This window comes from Bos indicus x Bos taurus, chromosome 16 (genome assembly GCF_003369695.1).
Source record: "Bos indicus x Bos taurus breed Angus x Brahman F1 hybrid chromosome 16, Bos_hybrid_MaternalHap_v2.0, whole genome shotgun sequence".
Taxonomy (NCBI): domain Eukaryota; kingdom Metazoa; phylum Chordata; class Mammalia; order Artiodactyla; family Bovidae; genus Bos; species Bos indicus x Bos taurus.
This window is the reverse complement of record NC_040091.1, coordinates 76,842,283-76,864,654: the sequence shown is the minus strand read 5'-3', so window position 1 is coordinate 76,864,654 and position 22,372 is coordinate 76,842,283. Positions and strand designations below refer to the sequence as shown.

The following is a 22,372-nucleotide window of genomic DNA, read 5'->3' as shown; positions in this document are numbered from 1 at the left end:
CATATGTAATGCTAATTCATTTAGAATTTATGCTACTTTTAAAAAACAGAACCCAAGCAAAAATCTAGATAAAATTGCATCTTTTGCACATTTTAAAAGACTGGCTTCATTTTGTATTTTTACTTATATTTTCCGTTTTTCATTTACTCTTTAATTATTTTCATTGAATGGTCATTACACAGAGCATGTGTGATTCCCTCTGGGTAATGCATTTTTTAAAAATTGTCACTTTCTGTTTTTATTTGATCATTTATTTCAGTAATATTTTTAAAAAATGAGTAGGTTAAATAAGTTTCTTTTTTCCATAAACATCAGATGTCTAGCCTACATAAATGTTAATAAGTAAATCAATGATCTTGAATTAATAAAAGATGTAAGAGATTTAACAGACTTACACGACTCCCAAGTCCCGTTTTGAAAACACATTTAGTGAAGGTAGCGTCCCTGAAGTCCACATAGTACCTTAGTCCCTTCTCTTTCCCAGCAGTTGCTGAGGCACCAAAACCAGCTGGATCCCCCTAACGTGACTATGACTCTTTTTTTTTTTTTTTGGACAAAGTACTTTTTTTTTTCCCCACAAACATCAAATCTTTGACTTTGTATCTTTCCAAGATATTCTAGACATGCACAGGCGCACTCAGTCCTGTTGGACTCTTTGCGACCCCATGGATAGTAGCCCCCCAGGCTCCTCTGTCCATGGGATTCTCCAGGCAAGGATACTGGAGCAGGCTGCCATGCCCTCCCCCAGGGGGTCTTCCAGACCCAGGGACTGAACCCACGGCTGCTGCAGCAGCGAACAGGCTCTTTTACCACTGAGCCACCTGGGAAACCTTTATTCCAGACACACTTGCATTTAGAAGGATTAATATATATAAACATTAATACATTATCTGTGTATATTAATATTAATATTATTATCAATTAATATATACATGTGTGTTGATGTGTATATACGTATAATGTATGCATACATGTATATACATATAATGTGCATATATAATGTATAAATATATATCTATTAAATGACTTGAATTCAGTTGAGAAGAGGAAAGAAGCTCGTGAATAATCGCTCAGAGGAGTAGATTATATCTGGTCGACACAAACCACGCTGTAAAAGAGGTGCAGGGAGGCGAGTAAGGGATGAAGACAGAAGGCTGCTCCGAGGTCACCACTTTGCTGGGTCAGGAGAGCAGCACGCCCCGCCCCCGCCCCCGCCGCCAGCTTCCCCTCCCCCGCCTCCCGACAATCCGCACACAAAAGCGCACTGTCGTTGTAAACACACAAATAGAAAGCAACTGGCATTTACCTGGTGGTACCTCCAAGACATATTCAAATGGAGGCTCACACGAAGGGTGTGACATATTGATAATCCTAGTTTGACATGCAGGCAGGCCAGGGTGCTCCTTTTCACATCCAGGAGGTTCACATTCCTTTTCCTCAACATCGAGTGTTGCAGTAAATGTCTTGTTATCCTTGAAAGAGTACTTCACAGACACACCTCCGTATTTGTTCTCTGAAAGAAAATAAGACAGCCAGGATTATCTTTGATTTTTCAGAACAAACAAACCTACATTAACTACAAACCCCTTAACATATTTTTTTAAAATATCCAAACACCAACAAAAATAGCCCCAGGAACATAAAATGGAGAAGGAACGCGTCAGCGCCTCCATGTTATCCCTCATGATTGTCTTTACATCGCTGTCCCATCAAAGACCCAGCTCATGAGCCTGTACTTGGATGATTATTGGACTCGTGTGTCTTCCCAACTGGACTGTAAATTCAATAAGAGCAAAACCTATTTTGATCATCACCATAAATTCAGATCCTTGTGTAAAACCTGTCATTAGTAGGGTCTCAAAAGTGGTTGAAAAACGAAAAAAAGAGCGACATACCGGAAAAATTCCTTATTCCAGCTCTATCATTTCCCTTGCTTTCTAAACTGCAGTACTTGATTCTCTCTTTCTCCTGACACGGAGAACATTAATTATCTGAGAGCAGAGGCCTCACTATGCCTCTGCTTATGAAAAGTTATGGACAACAACTCCTCCTCAAGCTTTCTCGAGTGTCATCTCACTCTCCCCTTCATTTGAACAGATTCCATTGACTCACAAAAACACCTTCTCAGTACACACTGATGTATTCACTCATTTTTTAGTGCAACAAAAATTATGACGCACTTGTTTTAAAACACTGTCCCAAACAACAGGAATACAAATGTTCCACTTTGGGGTCTCTAACGTGGAGATGGGCACGGGAATGGGCTAGAGAGGACAGGAAAACCACCAAAACAAGATGATGCACAAAACAACACGGGAATAAAGCAGCAGAGGAGCCTGCTGTGGTTAGAGGACCCGGAGAGGCTCTCTAGGGCACGTGACTCAGTTTGCAGTTTAAAATAGGAGCAAGACATAGAAAAAGTGATGGGGGAGGGGGGCGGGTGAGGATGGCATGGAATTCCAAGTGTAAGGAAAGAACCTGGGTGAGCACAGAAGCAGGAAGAAATGTGCTCAGAAACCTAGAAGCAGCTGTCAGTCTGTTTCTATTTTGTAAATAAATTCATTTGTATCACTTCTTTTCAGATTCCAAATATAAGGGATACCATATGGTATCTCCCTTTCTCTGTCTAACTTACTTCACTCGGTAAGACAATCTCTAGCTCAATCTCTAGAGAACAAACTTATAGGGGGAAGGACGGGGGGAAGGGACAGTTAGGGAGTTTGGGATGGACAGGGACACACTGCTATATTCAAAACGGATAAGAGCGAGGGCCTACTATACAGCACAGGGAATGCTGCTCAATGTTATGTGGCAGCCTGGATGGGGGAGAGTTTGGGGGGAAATGGATACATGTATACGGATGGCTGGATCCCTTTGCTGTCCACGTGAAACGATCACAATCAGCTGTACTCGAAAACAAAATAAAAGGTTAAGAAATACAACAATGAGTATTTCCGTGTTCCTTAAGTGAAAAAAGTAATAATGCAAGAGGAATCTGATCATGAAGGATCATATTAATTAAGCAAACATATGAAGGCTGGTGTTTGCACTGAATATATGAAGAGCTACTGACAGCAGGGACTCCCTGGTGATATTTAGAAACATGTGGAGTGTGTGAGCCCTGGTCGTGAAGAAGGACTCTGCTTTCACTGAGAACAGAGGAAGAAGACAGGAGAAGGACAGATACAAACTGTTTTCAAGCATCTGCTTTGAGGAGAACCCTAGCGAGATAGAGAGACAGACGAGACTTTTTCTTCTTGATCAGCCTAGAAGGTGCTATTCACATTCCACATTTATCATTACACGGAATCCTCCCCCAACCCCAAAACAAGCTTGCTATCACCCCACTTTAAACACCCAAGGTAAGGGTAAGTGGCTCCACCAGAGCTGTTTAGCTAGTAATGATTGATCCTGATCCTCAAATCCAGGTCTGAACATGACATCAAACTTCTCACTCTGAAGGACTCTGACTCTTAAGAGCTGGAGCTAATCATTGGTTAGAAATTAGAGCCACTGAGTTTATTTTGCTGGGGTGGGGGAGCAGAGGTCTTAGAAACTTGAAATAAAGAATGAAATCATTAAAGTGATATATGTTGCCTCTAGGTAGACAAACTTACCACACGGTGGCTTAGTAGGAGCTGAAAGAAAAAAAGAGAATGCAGATGATTAAAATCAACTTTTAAGATATCTCTGCCCTTAGTCATTTTAGGGAAGAGTGGTTTACAATGTTTCATCTTCATAAACTGTAGAATCTACCAAATTAGGTTTAACAGAAAAGACAGAGTTTGCAGTGCCTAGTCCCATGTTTGGATTTCAAAACCTCAAAGGTTGTAAACCAAGGAGCTAGCCCCTCAAATATTTTCATGAATTTACCTCATAAGCCCAATCATGATACAATATTAAGACTTTTTGACACACATCTGATTATGGAATGGTGAGGTGGCTGACTATTCAAGCAGCCAGAGGCATTTTTAAAGTCTTTATCTCCTTGATTAATCTCAAAAGAGGTTTATATAATTGTAACCCCTAGCGCGTTCAGTTTGCATCTCTGTTTGCAAAGAATGTCTTCCCTGGTGGCTCAGACGGTAAAGCGTCTGCCCGCAATGCAGGAGACCCAGATTCGATCCCTGGGTCAGGAAGATCCCTGGCGGAAGGAAATGGCAACCCACTCCAGTACTCTGGCCTGGAAAGTTCCATGGATGGAGGAGCCTGCTGGGCTACAGCCCATGGGGTCGCACAGAGTCGGACACGACTGAAGCGACTTAGCAGCAGCAGCAGCTCCACGCTCTGGTTTCACTTTTGTAAGCTCTTTACCCATATACTAGACTCAGGGTGAAAAATCTGTCCATCCACTGAGACAAGTCTTGTGTGAGCATATATATTTAACTGGCGAACAGGACGGAAATGTCGCTTGTGGAAGCTACGAGATCCCTGCTAGTCTGGTCTTCGAGATGGAGAAACTGAGGCGGGAACAGCACCCCGGCAGGCTCTGACTGGCTGACCCATTGCAGGCTCCGCCAACTCCTGGGCATTCATTCCCGGATGGAGGCCCCCTCACTTCTGTCCCCATACCCCCTGCCCCCGAATGCTGAGGCTCCCCTGCCACTGACTTCTTGATACAAAGCCTCCCACTGAGAGAACTGTTCTGTTCATACCAAGACCAAAATCCACTCTTAAAAGTCCTGGTATAGCTAGCTGGTCATCTCTACTCACATTCATCAAGTTCACACTCAAGGGGAATGCTACGACCGGCATTAGGTTATCACAGTGACACCCGCCCAGACCTCAGCAGCTCTCGCACTGCAGACACAGATCAGTGCTTTGGACTAACTGCCCCTCCACGGCCCCAGGATTAGGACACTCAAGTGAACATTGTGAAGAAAGAGCCTGGGGTAGATGCGGCCAACGCAGGGCCTTCAGGGAGCGTGTCCCAGGTGCGTGGTGGCGGAGTGACTGCATGACTGGGGGTCAGGTTGTCACCTATGGTTGAGAGAGCGGTTGCAGGGCTAACGCTGGATGCAGTGGTCAGTGCGGGGGTCGTGGTCTGCTCATCTGCAAGGAAATGAACAGAGGGTCACAGTTAATGAGCTTGTCCTATCGAAGGGCGAGGGGAAAATGCCTCAGCAAAGATCATTTCCTAAAGGAATCTTTGCTAGGGGCTTCCTCCTCATTTGAATGGACTTTTGCTTGTTTCTAAACCAAGAAAGTGAGTTAAAGATTTATCTACACGTGGCCCTTTAAGATAACTAAGAGTTCATACCATCGGAACCAGACACTGCATATGCTGAGAAGAAACCCTTCCTTGGTATAATTCAGACATGTGCAGTCTCCCTCCAATTGCTTCTCATTCTGTTACAACTCTCCTTATTCCAATTATTACACTAACGAGGATCCTGGTTACCTTTTTGTATTATTCTTCTCATACCAGGCTTTTTACATATCCCACCCTCATATCAATCTTATGAAATGAGTATTATTATACCCCTTTTTACAAGTGAAAACCAGACACAGAGAAAGTAGGAGCGACTTTCCTGAAGTCAACTAGAAAGTTGAAGAGGCTGGATTTGATCTCAGGGCTATGGGACTGAAAGCTTGTTACCTTTCTTCTTTGCCATGAACTTTTATAAAATAAATAATAAAATAAAACATGCCCAGAGGAAGCTTACTGGTAAGGTTTTGTTGCCTAATTTAGTATCAATGTGTGAAAATTTGTAAAACAGGAAACCCACTGAGCCCTGTTGGGTGTGAAATAAAACAGTTGCCTGAAGGTCTCAAGTTTCCATTTCATGATCCAGCATCTAACATGCCTAAGGCATCACAGTCAAACCTGAGGTGTTATCCTGGGTGGTCGGGTTGGAGGTGAGTGGAGGTGAGGCTTTATCTTGGGTGGTCGAGTTGGAGGTGAGTGGGAGTGAGGCGTTATCCTGGGTGGTCGAGTTGGAGGTGAGTGGAGGTGAGGCTTTATCTTGGGTGGTCGAGTTGGAGGTGAGTGGGAGTGAGGCGTTATCCTGGGTGGTCGAGTTGGAGGTGAGTGGAGGTGAGGCTTTATCTTGGGTGGTCGAGTTGGAGGTGAGTGGGAGTGAGGCGTTATCCTGGGTGGTCGAGTTGGAGGTGAGTGGAGGTGAGGCAGCAGTGCTGCTGAGTGCAGGGCTGCGGGAGGTGGCTGGTGGGGCAGCGGGGCCTGCAGGCAAGGCGGTCGTGGTCCCTTCTCCTGGGGCACCTGCAATCACAAAGGCCATCAGCATTCCTGCCCGGCAAGCGCAGGGCCACGCGGCCCGTGGAGGCATCGCCTACTGATCAAGCTAAGGCCGGGCAGCTAACACTCAAGCACTCCTGCAGCATCACAACCTACCCGTCTGCAAACCCGGATGAAAACCAGCGCGGCACGCGGGAGAGATGACTTAAAGGGCATCACAACTCACATTGTAAAAGCATCGGGGGCGGGGAGCTACCCGGGTGGCTCAGTGCTGACGAATCCTCCTTCCACTGCAGGGGACACTGGGTTCCATCCCTGCTCTACGAACACCCCACACGCCAAGGAGCAACAAAGCCCTCGCACCGCAACTACTGAGCCTGCGCTCTAGCGCCCAGAGTTGCAACTATGGACGCCCCCGCGCCCTAGAGCCTTTGCTCTGCAACAAGAGGAGCCACCGCAAGGAGCAGTCCCCATTAGAGAGGAGCCCTGGCCTCTCCACAGCTGGACAAAGCCCGCGTGCAGCAGCAAAGACTCAGCAGCGGGAATAAATGAGGCATCTGGGACCTGGAGAGAAAGTCTGGATCTGCCCTCCCACCCAGGGAGGCCGCGCTTCCTGGCGGGGGTAGGGGGTACCCTGGTGACACCGAAAATGCCAGAGTGGGTGCTGCTGGCGGGGCAGAGGCCGCAGAGGTGGAAGTGAGCTCTGAGGGTGGAAGGCTGCGGTGAGGTCCCCACGGAGGACCTGCCCCCGAGCCCTGCCGGGAGCCTCGGGGCGGAGGAAGCCAGCGGTGCGGGTACTCCCTCCTGATTTTCTGAAAACAGAGCTGCGGGGGATCTCGCCTGCACCTTTGCGGAACTGGGTGCTTTTTTCTTCCAGCTGAGGGTCACGATGTTCCCTTCAGGATGGCGGCTGCCCTTGCCAGGGGAAAGTGGACTGGTTTAGAGCCCAAGAACGTCGTGCTATACGGACAGCAGCCCCCTGGGTTTGCAATCACAGACGCGCTCATGGGTGTAGAATCAAGGATGGCCGCGGATGAAAGCCCACCGTGTACTTCCTTAAGACGTCTCAATGTCAAGGTTCAAAGCACCCACCGCGTGTCACACATCCCCCACCCCCAGACACACTCACACACACACACACTTCACCCAGAATCACAGCACAGGGGAGCAACGTGTATTCACTCGGTGCTAACTAGATGCTTCGTTGTCCTGGCAGAAACAAAATACGGGCTAGCTCCTGGTTGGACTTGTGTGGTGGCTTCACTGCCCTGACCACTGGGGTCACTGGCTCAAGGGTCTGAGGTTGGCTGCGCTTCTGCAGTTAGATGCTGGGTGTGTCGGTGTGTGACGCGCACGTGCACGTCCCCCGATGGCTCTGACGTGAGCACGCAGGCTCCCTCCCATCATGCACATCCATGCCTGCCAGAACTGAACGCGCATCTTTCCCAGATTCTGGGTCTGAGTTCTCAGCTCAGGCTCCAGAAGCCCCTTAACCCCCAAACTTAACTAAAGCCGCTCCAGAATGGAGAACGTAAACATCCGTTCTTCAGTACCAGATCCTCAGAAGAAGCTTCCCACAGAACCAGGAGAAGAGTGGAAACTTGGTTTGTTTGTTTGTTTTTTAAGCCTTCAAAAAAGCGGCAGGCACACAACTGGCCCTTCTGAAATCGGTCAGGCTTGACTTGAGGCTTCCTGCACACCCTTTTCTCCTCCTCCACTCACTGGCTCATTCTCTCTGTCCGTCCCAAGGGTCCCTAGTCCTCAGGGCATCCTGAGAGCCCTCAGTCTTCCTGGCCCAGACATCCATGACCTTCCCTCTTCAAGGGAACCTACTCTTCCCGGTGGAGTGATCTCAGAGATGGCACAGGAGTGGCAATCACAATTTAATGAGGTTAATTGATCCTAACAGATTTTTCATTAGTGGACGTAGCCACGGGGACAGGGACAGAAGTCCCTGGTGGGACAAAGCAGACAAGTCTGTGTGACAATCACGCCTGCCCTCATTCATGGATGGGAAGCATCTTGGGAAAAGTCCTTCCATCCACAACTTTTGAATCTGTGGATTTGCTAAATCTCCAGATCTTTTTAGGGCTTTCCAGGTGGCTCCATGGGGTCACAAAGAGTCCAACACAGCTTAGCAACTGAATGACAATAGGTGGCTCAGTGGTAGAGAAAACTCCCAAGGCAGGAGACGCAAGATACACGGGTTCAATCCCTGGGTCAGGGAGATCCCCTGGAGAAGGAAATGGCAACCCATTCCAGTATTCTTGCCTGGAAAAGTTTCCACGACAGCTGGAGTCAGTGAAATGGGGTGGCTGTTTAAAGCTCATGGATTGCCTGTCATAATTTTTATCCCAAAGGAATGGTTTTAATACTTCAAAATAATAATTTGATTATTGCCAAGATTATTTTTCAGAGAAGAAAATGTGTTTTGTTTGAAAGTATATGAAGATTTCCATGCTAATTTAACCATTAGTATTACTGTGCCAGAGCAAGTTAGTATTTGTAAAGAATTCATCCTTATGTCCAATCCATTTCCTTTTAAACCTTTTTTATCAAGCTTTGCTTCATATGTAAATCTCTGGCTTTAATGGTTTTGGGGGGAAATTGTGGAAATAAAAAAGTAGTAATGTTGTGGGTGTGTGTGAGATAAAGTAGGGAATGTCTGAAATAGAAAACTTTGTGCGCTGTGCTGTTACTCAGTCATTAACAAAGTTTAGCATGGAACTAGACATCAGCTCCCTCATCCTCACATTCCTTTTGTTAAAGGGAATTTGAACGCTTGCCATGTTTAGGCAGGTCCCAGCCACCATGCCTGCCCTGTGGTTGCAGGGGAAAATGGTATAAAGATTAAATATAAATTACTGCAATTGATGTAACTGCTTACCACAACCAATAAACTTCACTGGGATGGTGCTCAAAACTGTGTGTGCCGTGGACCACGGGTCTGTGACGGCGCCACCCATGCTTCTGTTTCAAGCTAAGACTGATGACCTAACTGAACAAATAAATTTCTTCTTCTCTTTAATCAGAGCAGGTCTATTAAGCAGTTTGCCTCAGAAAGTGGCACCCAGCACATTATTAAGGCAAAAAGCAGGAACAATCCTCAGGATGGTCGGTTTACGCGGCAGATACACTTGCAAACCTAACATTAAACAGAGAACCAGCAGCTCATTGGTGTCCCTGGATTCTAGGAACCTCAGAGATTTTCCCCGGCAGAAACACCTCCCATGCACTCTGTCACTTTGCTACCAACATGGCCCTATTATCTTCAATTCTACTGTTAGGACTCACAGCCCTAATTAGATAATTAAAAAAACAACAAGAAGAAGAATCCAAGAACAAAGCTGTATTATTAACCCTCAGTGTGATTTAAAAAAAAAAAAAATCAAAGGTCTGAAAGAAATCCAAGAACAAAGCTATATTATTAACCCTCAGTGTGATTAAAAAAAATAAAATCAAAGGTCTGTCTCCAGTGATTTTCTGATACTGAGAAGCTGGGATTGAACCAAGAAAAGCTCTACTTTAGAGTAAAAGCCAAGAAGGGTAAGACTGACAACCTGAAAGGGGATGTTCTGACTCTTGGAGGGCCATAGAAAGTCTAGGGGAGCAGGATCCAGGAAAATGAGGCTGTACTTGAGCCAGAGGACACTCAGAACCCACCCCCACATCCATGCACACCCTGATATTACCTAGGGGCTTCCCTCTCCCCCCTTCTCCCCAAGAACAGGCTTCGTGACTTTAGTCCACCAACATTCCACTGAAACCTCGAGCTTCTACACTTCACACCCTTCAGCGAAATCACATACACAGACACTGAACACAGAATTTAAAGGCAAACTGTTCTGATAACTTTAAAATTAAAGAGAGAGCAAGAGAGACGAGTTTTCCTAATCCCGTGTCAGTTAAGATCTCCGCCAACCTGTCACAGCAGTGCTATTATTTCCCCAAGAGGTCGGGGGTGCTTTCGTGGTGAGACTGTCTGGACTCGAAGGAGGCGAGATCTCTGAGGAGTCTTTTCCTCCTTTAGAGGTGTTTGCGGGTGAGGATGCAGTGGTGCGAGCAGGTAAGGGGCGACTTGGAGTCGGAGTAGAGGGCTCTTCGGTTGTGTTCCGTCATGTTCACAGGAGATGCAGGAAGGAGAAAAGAAACACGTGAGTCATACCCCAGATCATACCGTCTGAGCCTTCCAACTCCCCCGCCCATTACTGTGTGTACATAAACATACATGTGTACAAAAGCATATACGTAAATATATACACACACCATACTGCCAGGAGCCATGGTATTTATGTGTATATGGGGTGTGTGTGTGCATACATATGTGCACACACATGTATACAAATAAAGATGCATGCAGAGGAATAGATAGAATACGTAGACATATGTAAAGCAAGCTACAAAACGGGGGCTAAAGGCGAAAACAGGGAAATGGAATCAAAAGCAGTGACCCCCTCCCCGCCTCTTACTTCACTGGTGGATTCTGTCCGAAGCACTCAGGTTCAGAAGGATGAAACACAACATGTGAAGATGATTAAAAGAAACCATAAAGACTGATCAAGGAAAAGGATAAAGAAAAATAAAGTTGGAAGGGGTTCATTAGGAGGGCTAGGGTACCAGGAGATAAAAAATGAAAGACAAACGTTCCAGATGCATACACTGATTTTTTAAATCAATCAGATTCAAACAAAGCACAGTGTCATGTGGCAGCCTGGATGGGAGGAATCTGGGGGAGAATGGATACATGTATATGTATGGCTGAGTCCCTTTCCTGTCTACCTGTAAACTAGCACGGTATTTTCAACCAGTTATACTCCAATACAAAACAATAAGTTTTAAAAAATTAATAAAATGGAAAAAAGAAATTCAAAGAGTGAGTAAAAGACTGGAAAACAAAGTTCACAAATATATAAATGACCTAAGTCTCCAAAAATAATTTTTTTCATGATAGCAAATGAAACATCAATCTGAGATGCTGAGGTAACATTTCCCCCAGTTTCAGTTCACTTCAGAAAAAAGAAAAATGTGGCGAGGGGGCGGTGGAGTAGAACGGTGCAGAGCTGAGCGCACAGCGGAAGAGGCTGCAGGCAGGGCGAGCAGGCGCTGTGTGCCGGGGATCTCGGCACGTGTGCACTCTCGGCGAGCAGGTTTCCTCCTCTCAGAGGACGCGGAAGTACACCCGTTGTTTAAAAAAATAAAACAACATGGTGATCTCTGACTATTGGGATTATAAAGATCCATTTTTTTCCTGAATTTTCTGTTTAACCTGTGTTTACTTCTATGAATAGCAAATTTCATGTTATGCAATATCTAATTCATGAAAAATTGAGTTCTATCACACAAGCATTTTGATTCATTCAGTTCAACAGGATTAGGCAAGTAAGATTAGCACAAAAATATCGGAAAAAGGAGAGACTGGCGGGGGGGGGCAGCGACCAGCAGGACAGAACTAAGAACAGAAATGGAAGATTCGAGCAGAGGATTAAGAAAACAGAAACAGCAACGACGGAAGTAATTCGCAGCTTCAGTTATCCATGTTGAAGGTGACGTGAAATCCATTTTTCACCAAATATCCATGAAATCTGCCTGAGTCACATGGAATTGCCCCGAGGCTAGAGCGCCCGAAAGATCACAGAACTAGTCTGTGATTACAGAAAGAGACAGTGCAGTTGCTCCACGTGTTCTTTGCCAAAGAAAGGTCCCAAACCCTAAAATTTTATAACCTAGGACGTCACAAATAAAGGAGTTTAATTAACAAACGTTCATCCACAATGACACGCCAAGACGTCCAACTGAGTAATAAGTGGCACCTTCCTGTCTTCAGCGTCAGGTGCTAAATCTAAGCTTTGGGGTTTCTCATTGCCAAATGTCGAGTGACCGGACGTGCGTGGGGCTGGGGGGAGACTGGAGGAGGCCGGGGGTGGGGAGAAGAAACGAGGCAGGGAGGAGCTGAAGATTCTGCCCAATAACATTGATCCACATCCATCACACGAGACTTGACCAGCGTCTTGTTTTTAGGTTAAACTAACGTTGGTGTCGGCAAGGTTCCAATGAGCCCTTCTGCTTTCAGGAAAAGAGCCTGGTTCCCACTGATCGTATTCTCGTACTTGGGAGAGAATATTCTGGCTTGCGTCGGGGGCCACTATTTCACTTACTCGGGTTCACCGTTTGGAGGCTTGTTGTGATGGCTCCGTGCAGAGAGCGTGGAAACTCTCTCAAGGTGAGGGTCACCTACTGTTTTAAATGTTCCCTCTCCTTTCCACCCCCTTCCCATCCCTTCCGGCAAAAGTAACCAGTTTCTGTGATTGAGACGAACTTACTCTTCTGTAAAAGGTGGGTATGTCAGTAGGTGGAATAAACTGATCACAATCTGCTATGCTTCAATGACTTTCATATATTTATAAGACCTCTCTGCCATGGGCTAAAGTTTCTTTAGGGAGCAGACACATGTATACCTGTGGCCCATTCATGTTGATGGGCGGCAAAAATCATCACAGTATTGTAAAGTGATTATCCTCCAAATTAAAATTTTTTAAAAAATAACAAACAATTCTGAGGAGATTTCAAATGTGCCTCATTAGAGCTGTGCTCTATAATTGTTAAACCAGGGTTATCTTAGGGACATTACCTATCTTCTTAATGATTAATCAGGGTATCTATAACATATTTTCAAAAACAATAACATTTAACCAGTGTAATTTATTTTTAACTGGATGTAACCCAATTTTTCTCTCTCCTTTGACATGTGAAATATATGAACTAATTGTCAGCATCTTCATTGCTTAAATTTAATTTACCTCAGGATTAGGACACTTGTTAAAACAGTTAAGGTGTGACAATACAACTTGGAAATGATTATTTAAAATATCTCAATACTGTCAAAACTTTTCTGTTGCAGGAATTTATACATTATATATATATATAATTATGTTTAGAATTCTAATTTATCATATAGTTCCCTAAATATGAAGCTCTGCAATCTGACCAAAATAAATTGCTGTCTTTATAGTGATAAAATGTAAAAAGAGATTGAAAACTTGCCGTATGGTTTACTGGCAGGTGTAAGAAAAGCTATAATTTATACACAGTAATTCGTCTACAAATAATAATATGCTCAGGTAGTTATCCAACTTTATATCTTACAAGTAGGAATATTAAGAACAAGAGAATGTCAAGGGCCACTCATGATTACAAGGCTTGTCTGTACAAAATGATTTCACTAGAATATCACAGAAAAGTTTATCAACATTAAACAAAGTTAGCAACAAAAAGTAAAATAAGTAAAATGTAAATACCTTGAGTAAAAGGTTGGGTAGAGTTTCCTGAAAAAAGGAAAACAAACATCTCTTAGAAAGTTTCAAATTTCACACATACATATGTAAATATATATATATATATATATATATACATGTATAGCATCTCTATGTTAATTCACATTCACACAGTCACAGTTTTCAGTACCTTTCTCCCGGTTAAACCATAGCTCTTCTCTTTTTTTTTTTTTTTAATTTTATTTTATTTAACTTTACAATATTGTATTGGTTTTGCCATATATCAAAATGAATTTGCCACAGGTATACACGTGTTCCCCATCCCGAACCCTCCTCCCTCCTCCCTCCTCCCTCCTCCCTCCCCATACCATCCCTCTGGGTCGTCCCAGTGCACCAGCCCCAAGCATCCAGTATCGTGCATCGAACCTGGACTGGCGACTCGTTTCATATATGATATTATACATGTTTCAATGCCATTCTCCAAAATCATCCCACCCTCTCCCTCTCCCACAGAGTCCAAAAGACTGTTCTATACATCAGTGTCTCTTTTCCTGTCTCGTATACAGGGTTATTGTTACCATCTTTCTAAATTCCATATATATGCATTAGTATACTTTATTGGTGTTTTTCTTTCTGGCTTACTTCACCCTGTATAATAGGCTCCAGTTTCATCTACCTCATTAGAACTGATTCAAATGTATTATTTTTAATGGCTGAGTAATACTCCATTGTGTATATGTACCACAGCTTTCTTATTCATTCCTCTGCTGATGGACATCTAGGTTGCTTCCATGTCCTGACTATTATAAACAGTGCTGCGATGAACATTGGGGTACACGTGTCTCTTTCCCTTCTGGTTTCCTCAATGTGTATGCCCAGCAGTGGGATTGCTGGATCATAAGGCAGTTCTATTTCCAGTTTTTTAAGGAATCTCTACACTGTTCTCCATAGTAGCTGTACTAGTTTGCATTCCCACCAACAGTGTAAGAGGATTCCCTTTTCTCCACACCCTCTCCAGCATTTATTGCTTGTCGACTTTTGGATTGCAGCCATTCTGACTGGCATGAAATGGTACCTCATAGTGGTTTTGATTTGCATATCTCTGATAATGAGTGATGTTGAGCATTTTTTCATATGTTTGTTAGCCATCTGTATGTCTTCTTTGGAGAAATGTCTATTTAGTTCTTTGGCCCATTTTTTGATTGGGTCGTTTATTTTTCTGGAATTGAGCTGTAGGGGTTGCTTGTATATTTTTGAGATTAGTTGTTTGTCTGTTGCTTCATTTCATAGCTCTTCTCTTAACGTCATGTTTATAAAGCCCAAGTATGTCAAAATTATGCTATTAATATTAGTTTTTGAATTCTCGGGTAAAATAAAAATAATAGACTAAAGGAGAACTGTTGGAATTAATTTCAAGTCTGCAAAAAAAGTTTTAAAGGACTTCTGGAAAGTTTTTCCCAAACGAATTCCTTTATTGAGATGATAAGTATTGATTGCTTACTATGCTCTGTACATTATGCCACGTTCTAGGATAAAATATGATCAAGATAAAGAAATTCTCTGCCCTCAATGAACTTAGTCCAATGTGAGATATAGACAAAAAAGAAAAGAAAGAAAAAAGAAAGAGAAAAGCCATACACTGTGATGACGGACAAGAGGAAATATGACATAAAAAAGAATATGCTGCTGCTAAGTCGCTTCAGTCCTATCCAACTCTGTGTGACCCCATAGACGGCAGCCCACCAGGCTCCGCTGTCCCTGGGATTCTCCAGGCAAGAACACTGGAACGGGTTGCCATGTCCTTCTCCAATGCATGAAAGTGAAAAGTGAAAGTGAAGTCGCTCAGTCGCATCCGACTCTTCCCGATCCCATGGACTGCAGCCTACCAGGCTCCTCTGTCCATGGGATTTTCCAGGCAAGAGTACTGGAGTGGGGTGCCATTGCCTTCTCTGAAAGAAGAATATGAGGATCACCTAATGCAGACTCCCAGTGCTGGTGGCTGGCGGGTGGAGGAGGTGTTGGAGAGCATTTCTTGGTACATTTAGCCTGTGAGCTCAGGGATTACGATCAGCTACCGTACTGGCATGATGAGAACTGGATTCCACCCCACGGAGCAAGACGTGGATCCATCGGCCATCTCAGTAAACAACTGTTGAATAAAAAGATACTGTCGGTTCTCCCCCAAAAGACAGGCAGCTGACCTTGTGAGAGGGTAGCATAATGGATGGGCCGGTATTTAAACTACTTCCTGCCTCGAGATTTTATTTTCTGAGGACGAACAGATCTGAAAAAAAACCCTCTCCCCTCAGAAACACCATCAGAGGTGTATCAGTGAGGAGGGTCCTTCAATTACATTCCCTGGTTTGCTCTTCAAAATAAAACATATTCTTGTATTAGGAGATCAAACCAGTCCATCCTAAAGGAAATCAGTCCTGCATATTCCTTGGAAGGACGGATGCTGAAGCTCCAATACTTTGGCCACCTGATATGAAGAACTGACTCATTGGAAAAGACCCTGACACTGGGAAAGATCGAAGGCAGGAGGAGAAGGGGATGACAGAGGATGAGATGGTTGGAAGGCATCACCAGCTCAATGGACATGAGTTTAAAGAAGCTTCCGGAGATGGTGATGGACAGGGTAGCCTGGTATGTTGCAGTCCATGGGGTTACAGAGTCGGACATGACTGAGCGACTAAACTGAACTGATTTTATAGATAGATAGATACTGTACATTATTTATATAATATGAGCTTCCCTGGTGACTCAGATGGTAAATAATCTGCCTGCAATGCAGGAGACCCAGGTTTGATCCCTGAGTTCGGAAGATCCCCGGAGGAGGAAATGGCAACCCACTCCAGTATTCTTCTTGGCCTGCAGAATCCCATGGACAGAGGAGCCTGGCAGGCTATAGTCAGTGGAGTCTCAAAGAATCCAACACAACTGAAAAACTGACACTTTTCACTTTCATATATATAATCTTCATTATACATAAATATTTAAGAAAATATTCAGGCACTACCGCAATGTAACTGGAAAAGACACTTTCATTTCCTAAGCCATATCCACTAGACTACAATTATTTTTTAAAATATTTCAATTAGTTTTTAGAATTTAGCTATAATTTGCAAAGTAGGAACACATATAAAGACCATCTACATGAAGTAGACTAGTCAAAAATCTAAGTAATATGTAAAGGACATGTGAGTATGTGTTGTGTCTGACTATTTGCGACCCCATGGACTGGAATCCCCCAGGCTCCTCTGTCCATAGGATTCTGCAGGCAAGAGCACTGGAGTGGGTTGCCATGCCCTCCTCCAGGGGATCTTCTGGACCCAGGGATCAAACCCAGGTCTCCTGCATTGCAGGTGGATTCTTTACCACAGAGCCACCAGGGAAGCCCCTCTAAAGGACATATCCACGCTCAAAAGTCCTCTGATGACTGTTCCATAAATGTACACAACAGATACTTGTGTGGAGGTTATCTCCCCACGTGAGATAAAGAGAGGATAGAAATTCCCTGGTGGTCCAATGGTTAGGACTCCACGCTTTCACTGCTGAGGGCTCAGTCCCTGGCAGGGGGGAGCTAAGATCCCATAAGCCCCGAGGTGACGCCAAAAACAAACAAAAACTACAACGAACAAAAACATGATAAAGTAGAGGAAGGTTGAAATTATGTCAATATTGAGAGGAGACTAAACTACCAAATGTCTGTATGGTTTGTTGACGTCCCATCCTAATTGGCAATTCTTCCAAAATTATGTAAACAGTGATTTCAAGTGTCTGTTGCATTTCATGCATCAGAATGTTAGCAAAATCACAGGCTGAAGGGACTCTGCTGAATCCTTTTCACTAAACAAGAAGACCTGATGAAAAGGGTGGTGTGAGATATTCAACTATGTCACCACTTAGCCATCTGGTCAGTGCATTTGGCCACTGAGGGGTCTGATTGGCCAACGAAGCTCGTGCGGTTCCCTGTGTTGTGGGATGTAGGCAGGCAGCTCTCTTTATACCCAAGTTTGTGTATGATTAGGAAGCAACCACCTACTGTTAGTGGAATCAAACAGACCTGGAAAAGCAAATAAAATATCTGCCTAAAGCACTTACTAACTTATGTATGACAGCTACCTATTTAATGCTATATGTATGTGCCCATTCAGTCGTGTCCAACTCTTTGTGGCCTCATGGACTGTAGCCCGCCAGGCTCCACTGTCCATGGGATTCTCCAGGCAATAATACTAGAGAGAGTTGCCATTTCCTCCCCCAAGGGATCTTCCCAACCCAGGGATTGACCTGCATCTCTTGCATCTCCTGCATTGGCAGGAGAATTCTTCACCATTGAGCTCCCTAGAAAGCTATTTAATATTAGGAGGTTGTGCTAATACAAATAGCATTACAATAGGTGTCAAACTTATATGAACCATATGGAGAAGGTCTGGAAAACAGGTGAAGAAAAATGTGTGAAATGGCAGTAGGAATTATGAGGGTATATGCTTAGATGTGACAGTCAAGGGAAGGTATCAAGATTTTTCAATTTTTTTTTTTTTGCATTGAACAGTCTTTTGGGTTCCACACACACATCATATCCAATAAATATAATAAAATAGAGCACCATTAGATATCAAGTGTTTCTGTATGTTATAATTTGATTTTTCTCTTCTGGGAATAACATTTCCTACCCTTTAAAATATGTATATATGGCAAGAACTAGTTTTCACCATTTAGACAAAGGACTATTTAGAAGTATTCCAGTAGGTGGCAGAAGAGCACCAAAAATCTGCAAATCCTTTCCTAGCATTCCCATCCGGCTGCTGTGAATCAGCCATGGAACTGACTAGGTACATTAAACAGTTGAAAATGGAGATAACAGGCCACTTGATCTTCAAAGCCGTGTTATTCTAACACATGTCTTGTTACTGAATTTACCTTTCCCAATATGTTTCTTTTACAACTCAAAATGTTTAACTGATAGCAAATCAAAGTTACCTTGAAGTCACACCCCTAAGTCCCCCACCAGAGATTTCAGCAAAAACTAGGAATGAATTGAGTGAAAATGACATTTCAAAAGACATACTTGAGCTTTAAATACCAGCTGTTCGTATCATCACCACTGCCCCAACCCCCTACTCCCTCAAAAGGAATGGAACACCCTTTCCAAAGGGATCTAAATCTGTCTTGTTTGGCAAATCTAAGAAAGGTACGAGGACAGAGGGGTGAAGCAGAAGAAATGAAATAAATGCCGGTTTTCAGGATCAGCCTCCAATGAATAGTTGCATGTTTTGAAGGTTAAAAATGCACATCTGACCTCTGTAAACATAAAAGCAATATAAAAATGGAAAAGGCAAGTCAAGACCCCCCCAAAAAAAATACAGGTCCAGTAAAAGAGATACGTATGGTTTTCCTTGCTTGCTAAGGCATGATAATACTAAAACAGAATAACAAATATCAAAGGATTCTACCTTAACTTATTCTTTAAATATATGATCAACAAACAGCAAATCCAACAAATATATCCTATTACTACGTATCTATGGAGTAAGTCTTCACGCAAGTGACGAAGCATTGACTAGACTTCAGAAAATTATAGGAAGTAGTCTCTCCTTCCCTCCTTCAGTAAATATAATAATTAGAGCAACAATTTGCCAAAAAGCTGTGTATTAGACACTCTGCAAGCCTCTTTACATGTTTTTGCCCTTAAGCATGCCAGCAAGTCAGTGAGTCAGCAATTATTTTTCCTATTTTATAGGGAATGAAACTGACACTGAAAGGAGCTTAGTAAATTATTCGGTTGCACACCGAGCAAGTGGCAGACATGAAGAAGGCTGTCTGATACTAGTTCTCCTATTTTTTATGCAGAATTTGTATTAAAACATTGCTTACATTTTTTAAGTGTCTAAAGTCCCATGAATAAAACAGTTGCTGCTTACCACCAGAAAATCATTTTAGATATTTCAACTGGTAAAGGAACACAGGATTTTAATATCTATTGACATGGAGCTCTTTTGACAGATAAAAAAAACTAAGGCTCAGTGAGTTTTAATGCCTTTCTGATTTCATGCAATTTAGAAAGACTCGGAGATTTATTGGTGACTCAGTGGTAAAGAATCCACCTGCCAATGTAGGAGACCTGGGTTCACTCCCTGGGTCAGGAAGAGCCCATGGAGAAGGAAATGGCAACCCACTCCAGTATTCTTACCTGGGAAATACCTTAGACAGAGGAGTCCGGCAGACTACAGTCCATGGAGCCACAAAAGAATAAGACACGACTTAGCAACTGAACAACAGCAACGTGATTTATAAGCTCCATCAATTACCACAGAATTTCAACATCCCTTTTGGGGAGCCTCATTCTTAGATACAATGGGATTCCAAGAAACAGACTGAAATCTTTAGGAACGACAGAGACCAAAATAAACAGAAGAAAGACCTGGGAGAAACAAGAGCGTGCAAGGAGCAGACAGACCCCTGAAAACTATAATTCTTCTCAGAAATGAGACAATATTGTATCCAGGAACAGAAGAAAGGGCACTAAAAAGCAACATTTCAAGAACAGGAAAGGAGGTCAAGAGATACTGGCTAAAATCTTCAGGAAAAACAAACAGCAGGACAACAGAAAACAGCTGTTAAAGATGGTTGAGTAGCTCCGTGCTTGTGTTTTCTTCTGGAAAGCCGGAAGATGCCAACAGGTGGAGGGCAGTGGCCTGGTCTTACTACAAATCTCCCAGTACCATCTCATCGGAAACCCCAGGGAGTAGGTGGCATTGTCCTCTTTTAACAGAGGACGTCTCAATAAATAAATACATGCAAGGCTAAAGAGTTCCTAGCAGAAGGAATTTGGTTTTAAATGCAGATATGATTCTAAATGGAGAAAGCAATGGCACCCCACTCCAGTACTCTTGCCTGGAAAATCCCATGGACAGAGGAGCCTGGTAGGCTGCAGATCATGGGGTCGCTAAGAGTTGGACACGACTGAGCGACTTCACTTTCACTTTTCACTTTGGTGCATTGGAGAAGGACATGGCAACCCGTTCCAGTGTTCTTGCCTGGAGAATCCCGGGGACGGGGGACCCTGGTGGGCTGCCGTCTATGGGGTCGCACAGAGTCGGAGATGACTGAAGCAACTTAGCAGCAGCAGCAGCATGATTCTAAAATGTCCCAGGCTTATTCAACTACACACTGCCATAAGGGAAACGTATTTAACACTCAATCCAGTAGTTACTCTAAAGAGACCCACGATGAGTAAAATACCATGTGTGAACCATCAAAGCGGGATTCAGAGTAAGTCACACACTGAAATTTATTTTTTAAAAGCGCAAATTGCTGAATGATAGCTATAAAAGAGGTAGCTTCTTACTTAGAAACAAACAAACAAAAAATGATGGGGGCGAATGGAAGGCAAGGAAGGGTGTGAACAGAACTGTGATGACCTGACAGAACTAAAACCAAGCTGAGGGACATCCCTGGTGGTCCAGAGGTTATGACCTCACCTTCCAGGGCGTGTGCGTTCCATCTCCCGTCAGGGAGTTAAAGATCCCACACGCCTCACAGTCAACCAAAACATAAAACAGAAGCCATGTTGTAAACTTCATTAAAGGCTTTAAAAATGGTCCACATAAAAAATGCAATCTTTACAATAAAAATAAATAAATAAAACCAAGTGTGTATGTGTGTGTACTTAGTACTGTCGGACTCTTTGTGACCCTATGGACTGTAGCCTACCGGCTCCTCTGTGGGATTTCCTAGGCAAGAATAGTAGAGTGGGTTGCCGTTTCCTAATCCAGGGGATCTTCCTGACCCAGAGATCGAACCCATGTCTCCTGAATTGAAGGCAGATTCTTTACCACTGAACCAGCAGGGAATCCCTTATTCTTCAGTATTTGTACACAAAGCTTAGAGGAAGGAAAAATAAAACATTCCTGAAAATGGTTTACTCTTATTATGTGCATGCTTTAAAACTAAACAAACAAGCAAAAAAGTCTGTGATCAAACCTACATCTCCTAAAAGAAGTGGGATGTAGGAGAGAGAGGGTGGTGGGTGGGCTTCCTGGGGCCAGGGGTTGACAGCCGGCTGCAGGACTGGGCACTGATCCAGGTCTGGGTCAAGCTCCATGACTTAGCATCCACAGACTTTTTTTTAAAAAGGAACCAAGAGTGAAATCTAAATTATAGTGAGTTGGCCAAGAGGTTATGTAAAAACCCAAATGAACTTTTTGGCCAACACAATACTATCTTCTAGTGAACTAAACACTGCTGCTGCTGCTGCTGCTGCTAAGTCGCTTCAGTCATCTCCGACTCTGTGCAACCCCATAGACGGCAGCCCACCAGGCTCCCCCGTCCCTGGGATTCTCCAGGCAAGAACACTGGAGTGGGTTGCCATTTCCTTCTCCAATGCATGAAAGTGAAAAGTGAAAGGGAAGTCGCTCAGTCCTGTCCAACCCTCAGCGACCCCATGGACTCCAGCCTTCCGGGCTCCTCCATCCATGGGATTTTCCAGGCAAGAGTACTAGACAATAACAAATGAACAGGAGAAGGACCCTAGGTTGCAGCGAGTCCGCCTAACCAACCTGTCCCCCCTTTGGCAAACAGGATCCCTACGTCTGCCGAGGCTGCCCAGAAGGGAAGGGAAATAAAAGCAGAGTCTGATAACACGCGCTACTAACTTCTCATTTCCCCTTGCTGAAAACTCCGAACAGAAACACTTGATTGACTTTCAAAATCATTAAAGGAACCTGGCCTAATGGGAAAAGCTCCCCTTTCAAACAGAAGAGGTTCTCAACACGCTCTTCTCATCAGAAGGCTGTTTGCACAGCGAAGAGCAGCCTTGGTGGCTTTTCTGCTCTTGTGGTTTCTCCTCCTCCAGGGTACTTCTGTTTTTCTGATTCTGAGTCTTTATAGGAAAGGAAGAGGT

At 43.8% G+C, this 22,372-nt stretch overlaps 1 protein-coding gene across 5 annotated transcripts in view; it reads right to left on the bottom strand.

Moving 5' to 3' along the window:
• The window catches only part of PTPRC (protein tyrosine phosphatase, receptor type C), a 129,234-nt gene that overhangs the window by 58,872 nt on the left and 47,990 nt on the right, over nt 1-22,372 (bottom strand). For 2 of the 5 annotated variants that reach the window (XM_027565795.1, XM_027565796.1), the window contains 4 exons: nt 13,492-13,518; nt 4,981-5,052; nt 3,618-3,638; nt 1,307-1,513 (listed from right to left, as the gene is read on the bottom strand). In XM_027565795.1, the coding sequence (XP_027421596.1) occupies nt 1,307-1,513; nt 3,618-3,638; nt 4,981-5,052; nt 13,492-13,518 (327 nt within the window). Of the gene's footprint in view, nt 1-1,306; nt 1,514-3,617; nt 3,639-4,980; nt 5,053-5,827; nt 6,221-10,118; nt 10,296-13,491; nt 13,519-22,372 lie in introns of all 5 variants that reach the window. The other 3 variants (XM_027565793.1, XM_027565794.1, XM_027565797.1) reach the window with 3 other exon arrangements.